The sequence below is a fragment of the Choloepus didactylus genome, chromosome 14 (genome assembly GCF_015220235.1).
Source record: "Choloepus didactylus isolate mChoDid1 chromosome 14, mChoDid1.pri, whole genome shotgun sequence".
Taxonomy (NCBI): domain Eukaryota; kingdom Metazoa; phylum Chordata; class Mammalia; order Pilosa; family Megalonychidae; genus Choloepus; species Choloepus didactylus.
In genome coordinates this window covers 55222707-55235239 of record NC_051320.1, presented here as the reverse complement: position 1 = coordinate 55235239, position 12533 = coordinate 55222707, and the positions used below count along the sequence as shown (strand labels likewise).

At 37.3% G+C, this 12533-nt stretch overlaps 1 protein-coding gene across 7 annotated transcripts in view; it reads right to left on the bottom strand.

Annotated features, from left to right (window-relative positions):
* VPS13B (vacuolar protein sorting 13 homolog B) overlaps positions 1-12533 on the bottom strand; it is a 1017676-nt gene that overhangs the window by 336953 nt on the left and 668190 nt on the right. For all 7 annotated transcript variants that reach the window (XM_037803400.1, XM_037803396.1, XM_037803398.1 and 4 more), the window contains one exon: positions 1175-1301. In XM_037803400.1, the coding sequence (XP_037659328.1) occupies positions 1175-1301 (127 nt within the window). The remainder of the gene's footprint in view (positions 1-1174; positions 1302-12533) is intronic.

Genomic DNA, 12533 nt, shown 5'->3' with positions numbered 1-12533 from the left:
GGCATCCAAGTAAAAAGTATTTTTGGGAAAAAAGCCTTAATAATTCAAAGCCATTATGATATTTTCTTTTTGTGAGCCTAATATACATAGGAAATACAAATGAATCTACTTAGGAATGAGTTCAGTTTGAGCCTTACTTCATATTTTCATAGCAGCATTTGTATAAAGAAAAGAGCACTATATGAGGAGTTTGAAACGTGTATTCTAAATCAACTATGTTAATAAGTAACTGTAAGATCTCAGTAAACTTAATTTTTATACACCCTTTGTGGATATAAAAGATACCTAGCCTAACCTAAAATTTCTCATAGGGCTATTACAAACACAAAACTAGATAATATACATACAAATATTGTTTTTTTAAAAATCAGAGAAAGAATGTATGGTTTTATCTGTTTGGATGAATGTATTTTTCGGAACTTTTCAAAACAACTGCTTGTAATTCTGTGACTGGCCAAAAAGCTTGTAATGTATTTAGCATAACATAATTTCTATGAGAAATACTTTTTAAGTTATGGCAGACCACATTCTTATTACAATTCTACTCTAGTGAGGAATACAGGCAGCACACCATAGTGATCAGACTTGAAACTTGGATTCACCAGTTACTGGCTATGTAGTACTGATCAAATTACTTAGTCTTTTTTGACCTTGGATTCCTCATCCAAAAAATATGGCCACTAATGGTAACTTCGTAAGGATATTGTGAAGACTAAATAAAGTAATTCAAGTACAACTCTCTGTAAGGCAGTTCATGTAAGAACTCTGCTATCTATCAGTGTTACTGCTGTTTTCATTAGAAAGAGGTTGTAGTGGTCAGCAGTGCAGGGTCGGGAGACAAACTGCTTGGGTTCATATCCTGTTCTGCTATTTACCTGTGAAAATTTGGGTAGTTGATTAATCTCTCTATGCCTCAGTGTCCTTATCCCCTCATGGGGATGGTAGCAGCTAATAGAATTATTATGAGGACTAAATTAGTTATTACATGAAAAGTAATAATTGAACAGTACCTGAGACCTAAAAAGTGCTCAAAAACTCCTAGCTACGATGGTAACTTTCACTATTAAATGAGCTAGTTTGATGTTCTGTGGACTGAAACTGTGAGAACACCTGATGTACAAAGAGTAGCTGTTCTATTACTTACACTGAAATGACACTTAAATTGTGTACTAACCTCAGTATGCAAATTTTCTGGAGAAATTATTTTGGTGAAAATGATGGCAGGTGCTCCAGTTATTCGAACAGAAAAATCTGTCAAAATTGGAGTCAAAATTGCTCTCCTTTCTTGATGCCGCCGAATACTAAAAGATAAAATAAAAAACTATTGTCTGTTGTATATTTTAGCATAATTTTCATTAGATTTGTACAAACCGTTATACTATAAACTTTGTACTGTATAACAAAATCACATTATCACTATTATTTGACAATGCTGATTCTATATTTTATGGCCAAAGTTTTGTAACCTTAATTTCATAAGATTTATAAATGATAGCAAGAAAAAAAATTACTGAGAAACTCAGATATAATTAAGCAATTTCATATTAATTAGTATCATCCCAGGACTTTCAACAAAGTACTTTTTCGGTTTTTAATTTCTTTCATTCTTGTAAATAGTGTAGTATCTCTTTTATTACTAAAAATAATCTTACTATTTTTGTGACAATTTATGATTTCCTATCTTTAATACTTCCGCCCCTTCATTTGACAATCATTATCTTTCCAATCTTTTTACATGTATGAGCATACAGTCGTCATCTCTGATCTCTTTTTTTTAAAGATCTAAAATTCGTCTATTTGAAAAAGCAACGTTTTGTTGATTTTGTGGATTATTACTGCCTTTGCAGTAACGGAAATGGCTTTTGTGAGTTAAATACTGAATGCTTCCTCACAACAACGAAGTGTAAAGTAAGGATCGTTACTCACCCCATATTATCTATGAGGAAATAAGGTTTAGGGACTGGGCTGAAGCTGCTCAAACAAAGGTTCCATTACGGATCTGGAGAACAAAACTGACACCAGAGTAGCTTTTGGCCTTTACTTTAATTGCTCTTTACACATTCTCATTTTGATCAGTTATTTAGTAGATTATTTCTACTCTACATTCAAAATTGCTAGTAATTTCAAAAGAAGTACTATATACATGGTAGAAGATGAAATTGGAAAAAATTACCAAGAAACCAGTGCTTGTGTTGGTGAAAGGGTTCAAGCCCACCATCCAAATTCTTAGTTTTCATTTTATAAAATAATGCAATTTTATGTTTTGCTAGAAAACCATACTTGAAAAGGTGTTTGGAACCATTAATTTAATATTCCTTTTAAGTATGACTCCATTATTACCTTATATTATTAAACAAAGTTGAGATCAGAGAACTGGCATATGTTATCTCATGAAAACACCTAAATAAAACTCAAGTCTTTCTGTATCCTTTTCTATCTGAGAAGTCTAGAGAATACTAATATCTTTTGTTGAAGTCTGCAAGAGGCAGAGCTTTATACAGTGTCTGCCAAAAAAGCAAATGGGATCATCTGGTTCTATGACATGTAAGTATTGGATTTCAAGAAAGTCAATTTTAAAGAATTAAGAGATCTGGTAAGTAAAAGGTAACAGGAAGAATAATTAAAATCTGTGAATACAGAGGATGGGTTGAGATCCCGAGAGACAACAAAATTACACTCTAATAGCTCAAATTCCATAAAACAACCAAAGTAAGAAACATGTTACATCTGACATGCTCTCATAAGGGAATGCTAAAATGTATGAGGTATTAATAATATCTTAAAATGGAAAAGATGGCAGGGAATCAAATAAGAACAAATATTAGCTAAAGCACTGATGGAAAAAAAGTACTTGTCTGTATTACACATTTTTTTCAGTATGTGATGAGTTAAACCAGTAATATAACATATAAAAGACCTATAACCTAAGAAATAAAAAGAAAATTTAAATAAGTCAATAGTCCTATAAAACTACACTATTTTTGGCATATAGTGCTATCTTTTCTTTTGTGCTATCTCAAGTAAGTTTTTGAGATGACAGTAAACATCTTCAAAAAATCATTGAAAATTTGTGGATTCAAATATTTTCAAGGATGAATTTGAAAGGAAGAAAATAAAAAAAAACTCTGAAGAGATAATTAGAACAAGAATTTAATTCTGGCAATATTTTACTAGATAATAGACTAGATTTCAAAATGACAAACTGAATTAAAACACAAAATATTAAATGATGTTGTTAATGACCTGAGGATTTTAGCCACTCTCAATAAACAAGGGGATTTGATTTTTAATGGTCATCCTGAGACAACAGGTTAATCTTTAGACCCCCTGATTGGCAAGCATTTTGAAATGAGCTGCCTACCTAAAGCTGGGACCCTTAAAGAGCCAGAAAGACACCTGCCAATCTGAAATAGGGATGAACAAGGGAATCTACCTGTTGGCACAGAAGTGTATTAAAAAAAAAACAAAGATCTCCCTGGAAAATTAAAAATTATGGGAAATCCCCTATATGTTGGGGGAGAGGTGACTCTAATTATATTACCCTATGTGGTCCAGGCATCCTCATTCTGAGTTATTTACAAAAAAGTGACATCAGACATTTGATAACCCTGGGGCATGTCAACAACTCTGTGGAAGAATATGCCCTCAAACCAGAAGACACAGGGGGTGGGGCAAGAAGGTGGAGTGGTGAGGTGTGGAATTTAGTTACTTCTCTAGCACAGCTGGTAAATAGCCAGGAATTGTATGGAACAGTTGTTTTTGGGACTTCTGTGACTGGACATGCATTGTACACCAGTCTGGAATGGGTGGAATGGCTGAGGTTGCAGCGAAGAACTGTTAAGTTTCCCTGGCCAGGCATGGCAGACTGTCTTGGAGCTGGTTCCTTGAGGGAAAAAGAAACAATCTGTGCTGTGAGCAAGGAGGGGAGCTTAACCAGGCCCAAACTGCAGAAATAATTAACAAATTTGGACTGCTGAATAAAAGCTCCAAGTACAAATAAACCAAAAGCAGGCATGAAAGGAACTAGGAGGATTTGGCCTGGCAGAGAGGAGGCAGGGTGAACAAGAACAATAAAAAAAAAAATGGAGACTTTCGGAGTTAGAAGTGTTCAGAATACTGGAAAAGGGTTGGGCTCCAAGAAAAAAGGGCACATAGAAATGGGTACAAACTCCAGTTCTTGTTTACAAACCCAGGAGCTGTGGTCCAGCTCAGAAAAGGGTTTTTTTTTTTCCCCCTTTTGTTTTCATTCTCTCCAATTTTTTATTTTTAATTTTTCAGTAGCCCATAAGAGCTGCTGGAACTCTCAGGCTTCAGCAGTGCCCCCAAAAAGGGCAGATTTAAAGTTGTCTGAGAGTAACTCGTCAGGTGAAATAGATAATTCCCTATAGTGTGTATTTTTAAATAGTCTATACTGGGACTGACTAAACTTGAGGGCTGGGGAAAATCTTTGAAAAGGGATTTCTTTTTCTTTTTTTTTTTTTTTAACTAGTCTAAGTAGCTCATTACAGAAAGCCTCAGGTGTTTGCAATTGGCAGCTGAACCTAGGCAATGGCAGAGCTAAGATAGGTCTGAGAGACAAAGCAATTAAATCATGGGGGAAATAATTCCCTAAAGGATATAATTTTCCCAAGGCAAGGGGTGGTGGGACCCAGCTCAAGTGGTGGCCCTTATTTAGAGAACTCAGACCCCAGAGATTGGATAACAAAAACAGCCTGAGTCAGTCACACCCCTGGCAGGGACAGGGGCTACTGAAAATTAAAGGCACCACACCTCTCTACACCAGTGGGGAGCTGCAGACTGACAGGCACCAAGTGCTCGACAGGATAGGAAAAGTAGAGTCTAGAGGATTCACAGGAGGGTCTGAAAACCTGCAGGGTCTCATTCTACGGGAAACTTCATACATATGGATTACACTCTCCTCCTGAGACCAGGGCCTCTCTGGACTGGGAAAATGTGATTGGGGTCAATCATATCCGGGAAGACCCTCTCACAAAAAAGTTACATAGACACAGGACAAGAACAACAAAAACAAGAGCTGAAAAACTCTGATCAACTAAACAGAAGCTATGTTAGAGGTCTAGAGTAAGTCGAACTGAACACCAAAGAAGAGATAGAGAACAAAGCCAACCAACAAGAAAACTGTAGGTAAAAGAGTGAAAACAAGCTCTAGAATAAACTAATCAAGAAAATCAGGTGCCTAGATAGCTAAAAATCACAGGCCATACCAGGAAACAAGAAAATATGGATAAGCCAAAGGAACAAACTAACTTTTCAAATGAGATACAGGAATTGAAGCAAATAATTAAAGATGTTCAAACAAATCTCCTAAATCAAATCAACAAGCCGAAGGAAAATGTGGCAAAAGAGATGAAGGATATAAAGAAAACACTGGATGACCAGAAAGAATTTGTAAGCTTGAAAAAACAAATGGCAGAACTTATGGGAATGAAAGGCAAAACAGAAGAGATGAAAAACACAATGGAGACATACAACAGTAGATTTCAGGAGGCATGAGAAAGGATCAGTGAACTACAGCACAGGACATCTGTAATCCTACACACAAAAGAACAGATAGGGAAAAGAATAAAAAATACAAGCAGGGTCTTAGAGAACTGAATGACAACATGAAGCACATGAATATATTGTTATGGCTGTCCCAGAAGGAGAAGAGAAGGGAAAGGGGGCAGAAAAAATAATAGAATAAATAGCCACTGAAAATTTCCCAACCCTTATGAAAGACATAGAATTACAGACTCAAGAACAGAATAGATCCCAATAGAACTACTCCAAGACACTTACTGACCGGATCGTCCAATGTCAAAGATAAAGAATTCTGAAAGCAGCAAGAGAAAAGTGATCCATCACATACAAGGGAAGCTCGATAAGACAATGTATGGATTTATCCACAGAAACCACGCAGGCGAGAAGGCAGTGGCATGATATATTTAAGAAACTGAAAGAGAAAAACTGCCAACCAAGAATTCTATATCCAGTAAAACTGTCCTTCAAAAATGAGGGAGAGTTTAAAATATTTTCAGACAAACAGTGAGTGAGTTTGTGAATAAGAGACACGTGCTACAAAAAATATTAAAGGGAGTGCTACAGGTTAATAGGAAAAGATAGGAAAGAGATGTTTGGAGAAGAGTGTAGAAATGAAGACTATCAGAAAGGGTAAAAGGAGAGAGAGAAAAAAAATAAAAAATGACATAAAATCCAGAAGAAAAAATGGTGGAAGAAAGTACTGCCCTTACAGTACTGACACAAATGTTAATGATTAAACTCCCCAATAAAAAGCCACAGACTGAGATTGGCAGAATGAATTAAAAAACAGGACCCATCTATATGCTGCCTACAAGAAACTCACTTTAGACAAATGAACAAAAATAGGTTGAAAGTGAAAGAATGGAAAAAGATATTTCACTCAAACAACAACCAGAAGAGAGCGGGGGTAGCTATATTAATCACACAAATTAGACTTCAAATGTAAAACAATTAAAACAGACAAAGAAGGATGCTATATATTAATAAAAGGGACAATTCATCAAAAAGACATAACAATCATAAATATTTATGCGCCATGCTACAGTGCCCCAAAATACATGAGGCAAACTCTGACAACACGAAGGGAGAAGTAGATACTTCTACAATAATATTTTGAGACTTCAATACAGTGCTCTCATCAATGGATAAAACACCCAGATAGAGGATCAATAAGGAAGCAGAGATGTTGAATTCTATGAAAAATGAAGTAGACTTGACAGATATTTAAAGAACACTGCACCCCACAGCAGCAGGATACACATTTTTCTCAAGTGCTCATGCATCATTTTCTAGGACAGACCACAAGTTAGGTCACAAAGTAAGTCTCAAAAAATTTGAAAATACTGATATATAAAAAACACTTTCTCAGATCACAATGGAATGAAGTTGGAGATCAATAACAGGCAGGTCAGAAAATTCACAAATATATGGAGGCTAAAAAACACACTCTTAAACAACCAGTGGGTAAAGGAAGAAATTACAAGAGAAATCAGTAAATATCTCGAGGCAAATGAAATTGAAAACACAACATATAAAAATTTATGGGAGGCAGCAAAGGTAGTGCTGAGAGAGAAATTTATTGCCCTAAGCACCTATATTATAGGAGAAGAAAGAGCAAAAATTGAGGAATTAACTGTTCACCTGGAGGAACTAGAGAAAGAACAGCAAACTAACCCCAAAGCAAACAGATGGAAAAAAATTACAAAGATGAGAGCAAAAATAATGAATAGGAAAAAAATAGAGAATCAACAAAACCAAAAGTGGCTTTTTTGAGAAAATCAATAAAATCGATAATCGATGGACCCTTAGCACCAGGCTAACCTAAAAAAAAAAAAGAGCGAATGCAAATAAACACAATCAGAAATGGGAAAGGGGACATATATAGTGACCCTGCAGAAATAAAGACATAATGAAAGGATACTATGAGCAACTATATGCTAATAAATTATACAACTTAGAAAAAATGGAAAACTTCCTAGAAAAGCAGGAACAACCAACATTGACTTGAGAAGAAATAGACGACTTCAACAAACCAATCACAAGTAAAGATTGAGTCAGTCATTAAAAAGCTCCCAAAAAAGAAAACCCCAAGACCAGATGGCATCACAAGTGAATTCTACCAAGCATTCAAGAAAGAATTAGTACCAATCCTGCTCAAACTCTTCAAAAAATTTGAAGAGGAGGGAAAGCTACGCAGCTCATTCTATGAAGTCAACATCATCCTAATACCAAAGTCAGACAAAGATATTACAAAAAATGAAAATTATGGACCAATCTCTTTAATGAATAAGATGCAAAAATCCTCAACAAAATACTCACAAATTGAATCCAACAGCACATTAAAAGAATTATACACTATGAGCAAGTGGGATTTATTCCAGGTATGCAAGGCTGGTTCAACATAAGAAAGTCAATTAATGTAATACACCATATCAATAAATCAAAGGAAAAGAACCACATGATCATCTCGATCGATGCAGAAAAGGCATTTGACAAAATTCAACATCTTTTCTTGATGAAAACACTTCAAAGGATAGGAATAGAAGGGAATTTTCTCAATATGATAAAGCTAATATATGAAAAACACAAAGCTAACATCATACCCAATGCGGAAAGACTGAAAGCTTTCTAAGATCAGGAAAAAACACGGATGCCACTGTCACCATTGTTATTCAACATTGTGCTGGAAGTTCTAACTAGAGCAATTAGGCAGGAAAAAGAAATAAAAGGCATCTAAATTGGAGAGGAAGAAATAAAACTTCACTGTTTGCAAATGACATGATCCTATATGTAGAATGTCCGGAAAAATCTACAGTAAAGTTACTAGAGCTAATACATGAATATAGCAAGATAGCAGGGTACAGGATCAACATGCAAAAATCAGTAGTTTTCCTATAAACAAGTAATGAGCAACAGGAAGAGGAAATTAAGAAAAAAATTCCATTTACAATAGCAACCAAAAGAATCTAATATTTAGGAGTAAACTAACTAAGGCCACAAAAGGCTTATACACAGGAAACTACAAGAAACTGCTAAAAGAAATCAAACAGGATCTTAAAAAAATGGAAAAACATGCCATGTTCATGGATTAGAAGACTAAATATAGATAGACTGTCAGTTCTACCTACAATGATTTATAGATTCAATGCAATACCAATTAAAATCCCAACAACATACTTTGCAGAAATAGAAAAACCAATAACCAAATTTATTTGGAAGGGTAGGGTGCCCTGAATAGACAAAAATATCTTGAGAAAGAGGAATGAAGTGGGAGGTCTCACAATACCTGACTTTAAAGCATACTACAAAGCTATATGGTAAAAACAGCATGGTACTGGCATAAAGGTAGATATACTGACCAGTGGAGTTGAATTGGGCATTCAGAAATACACCCTCTCATCTACAGACAAATGATCTTTGATAAGGCAGTCAAACCAATGCAATTGAGACAGAGCAGCCTCTTCAATAAATGGTGTTTGGAGAACTGGATATCCATATCTAAAAGAATGAAAGAGGACTCCTATCTCACACCTTATACAAAAATTAACTCAAAATGGATCAAAGATCTAAACATTAGTGCTGAGTCCATAAGAAGAAAATGTAGGGAAATAACTTAAAGATCTTGTGATAGGAGATGGTTTCCTAGACCTTACACCCAAAGCATGAGCAATGAAAGAAGAAATAGATAAATGGGATCTCCTCAAAATTAAACACTTTGTACATCAAAGAACTCTGTCAGAAAAGTAAAAAGGCAGCCTATGCAATGGGAGACAATATTTGGAAACTACATACCAGATAAGGTTTAATATCCAGAATATATAAAGAGATACTACAACTCAACAACACAAAGACAACAAATTAAAAATGGGCAAAAGACATGGAAAGACACTTTTCTGAAGAGGAAATACAAATGGCTCAAAAACATATGAAAGGAAGCTCAACTTCACTGACTATTAGGGAAATGCAAATCAAAACCACAGTGAGGTATCATCTCATACCTACTAGAATGGCCATTATATACAAAAAAAAACCCCACAAAAAACAGAAAATTACAAGTACTGAAAAGGATGTGGAGAAAGAGGTACACTTATTCACTGTTGGTGGGAATGCAGAATGGTGCAGCCACTCTGGAAGGCAGTGTTCTAGTTTGCTAATGCTGACGGAATGCAAAACACCAGAGACGGATTGGCTTTTATAAAAGGCGGTTTATTTCGTTACACAGTTACAGTCTTAAGTCCATACAGTGTCCAAGATAACACATCTGCCATTGGGTATCTTCACTGGAGGATGGCCAATGGTATCCAGAAAACCTCTGTTAGGTGGGAAGGCACGTGGCTGGTGTCTACTCCAAAGTTCTGTTTTCAAAATGGCTTTCTCCCAGGACGTTCCTCTCTAGGGTGCCGTTCCCCAAAAATGTCACTCTTACTTGCACTTGGGGTAACTGTCCTCTCTTAGCTTCTCCAGAGCAAGAGTCTGCTTTCAACAGCCGTCTTCACAATATCTCTCATCTGCAGCTCCTGTGCTTTCTTCAAAGTATCCCTCTCAGCTGTGGCAAGCTCGCTCCTTCTGTCTGATCTTATATAGTGCTCCAGTAATTTAATTCATACCCAGCCTGAATGGGTGGGCCAACATCTCCTTGGAAATTATCCAATCAGAGTTATCACCCACAGTTGGGTGGGGCACATCCCCATGGAAACACTCAAAGAATTACAATCTAATTAACACTGAAAGGTCTGCTCACATAGATTACATCAAAGATAATGGTGTTTGGGGGGACATAATACATTCAAACTGGCACATTCCATCCCCTGGACCCCAAAATGACATTATCTTTCCATATACAAAATACATTCATCCCACAACAATATCACAGAAACTTAAATCATTTCAGTAACAATAGTTAAGTACAAGATCTCATCAAAATCAATTATAGGCGTGGTCAGTCCTAAGGCATAATTCTCCTTTAGCTGTGGATCTGTGAACTTAGAACAAGTTATGTGCTTCCAATATACAAAGTAGGGACAGTCACAGGATACACATTCCCATTGCCATAAGGAGAAACAGTAAGGAAAACAGGGTTTAAGGGACCAAAGAAGTTCCTAAGACCCACAGGGCAAACCCCATTAGAGTTCAAAGTCTGAGAGTCATTTACAGAACAACGTTGCATCCTTGGGGCTTGAGAGAGTGGGAGTCTAACCCTTTCTAAGGGCCTGTGTGGCAGCCCTTTCCTTTCCAAACGCTGGGGTGAGTTCTCCAACATATCCACACACTGGGGAGACCACCTTCTCGGCTTCACACTCCTCAAACATCGGGGCGGCACCCGGATTCCCTTCCATCTCCGGGGCACACGCTCTACCCCTTCATAACAGTGGGGTGACAGCCAGGCTCTCCCCAATTCCCTGGGAATGTGCTCCACCCTTTCCATGCATGTGGTCCACCCCGCTCTCCCAGCCCAAGGCCTCTTGACTCCAGGCCTCACCCTCCATGGCTGTGTCTTTGAAGAAATTTTTCCTTCAATTTGTTCCTTGTCTGTCCCCTCCAGTCCAGACCAGCAGCAGCTCTGTCTATAAAGATCTTGCAAAAATTCTGTTGGCTTCGCATGAAGCACACAGGGGTCAAAGTTGTCAGACGACAGGACTTTCCACAAATCCTTTCTGCTTAACTCCTTCTCCAATCTTGGCTTGTACTCAAATGGTGGCTGGGTTCCAAGTTTGGTTACATCCTCATGTTGGGCTGTAGCTTCTAGGGTTTCACCCCCTGGAAGCCCAGAGTTTTTCAGGCTATCAATTTCTGGTTTCTTTGAAACTGAGAGTTCATTTCTCAGTTTATCTCTGTCCTCTCGCATTTTACTATAAGCTGCAAGTAAAAGCCAGGCTACTTGTTCTGTATTTTGTTTGGAGATCTCATCAGCTAAATATTCCAGATTGTTGCTTTCAAATTCTGCCTTCCATCCAACACCAGGACTCAGTTTTGCCAAATTCTCTGCCACTTTAAAACAAGGATTGCCTTCCTTCCAGTTTGCAAGAACACAGTCATCATTTCTGCTCAAGGCCTCATCATAAGTATCTTTAGAGTCCATATTTCCACAAACAGTCTCTTCAAAGCAGTTTAGGCCTTTTCTATCAAGCTCCTCACAATTCTTCCAGAATCTTCCCCTTATCCATTTAAAAAGCTGTTCCAACATGTTTGGTATTTGCAAACTCAGCAGCACCAGCACCCCACTTCTCTGGTACCCAAATCTGTTCTAGTTTGCTAATGCTGCCAGAATGCAAAACACCAGAGATGGATTCCCTTTAATAAAAGGGGGTTTATTTGGTTACACAGTTACAGTCTTAAGGCCATAAAGTATCCAAGGTAACACAGCTGCCATCGGGTACCTCCACTGGAGGATGGCCAATGGTGTCCGGAAAACCTCTGTTAGCTGGGAAGGCACATGGCTGGTGTCTACTCCAAAGTTCTGGTTTCAAAATGGCTTTCTCCCAGGATGTTCCTCTCTAGGCTGCAGTTCCTCAAAAATGTCACTCTTAGTTGCACTTGGGGTAATTGCCCTCTCTTAGCTTCTCCAGAGCAAGAGTCTGCTTTCAACAGCTGTCTTCACACTGCCTCTCATCTGCAGCTCCTGTGCTTTCTTCAAAATGCCCCTATTGGCTGTAGCAAGCTTGCTCTTTCTGTCTGATCTTATACATTCAAACTGGCACAGGCAGTGTGGCATTTCCTCAGGAAGCTAGGTATAGAATTGCCATATGACCCAGCAATTCCATTACTAGATATATACTCAGAGGAACTGAAAGCTAAGTCACAAACAGACATTTGTAAATCGATGTTTATAGCAGCATTATTCATGATTGCCAAGAGATGGAAACAGCCCAAATGTCTATCAACAGATGAGTGGTATATACACACAATGGAATATTATGCAGCTGTAAGACAGAACAAAGTCATGGAACATATAACAACATGGATGAACCTTGAGAAAGTTACGTTGAGCAAAG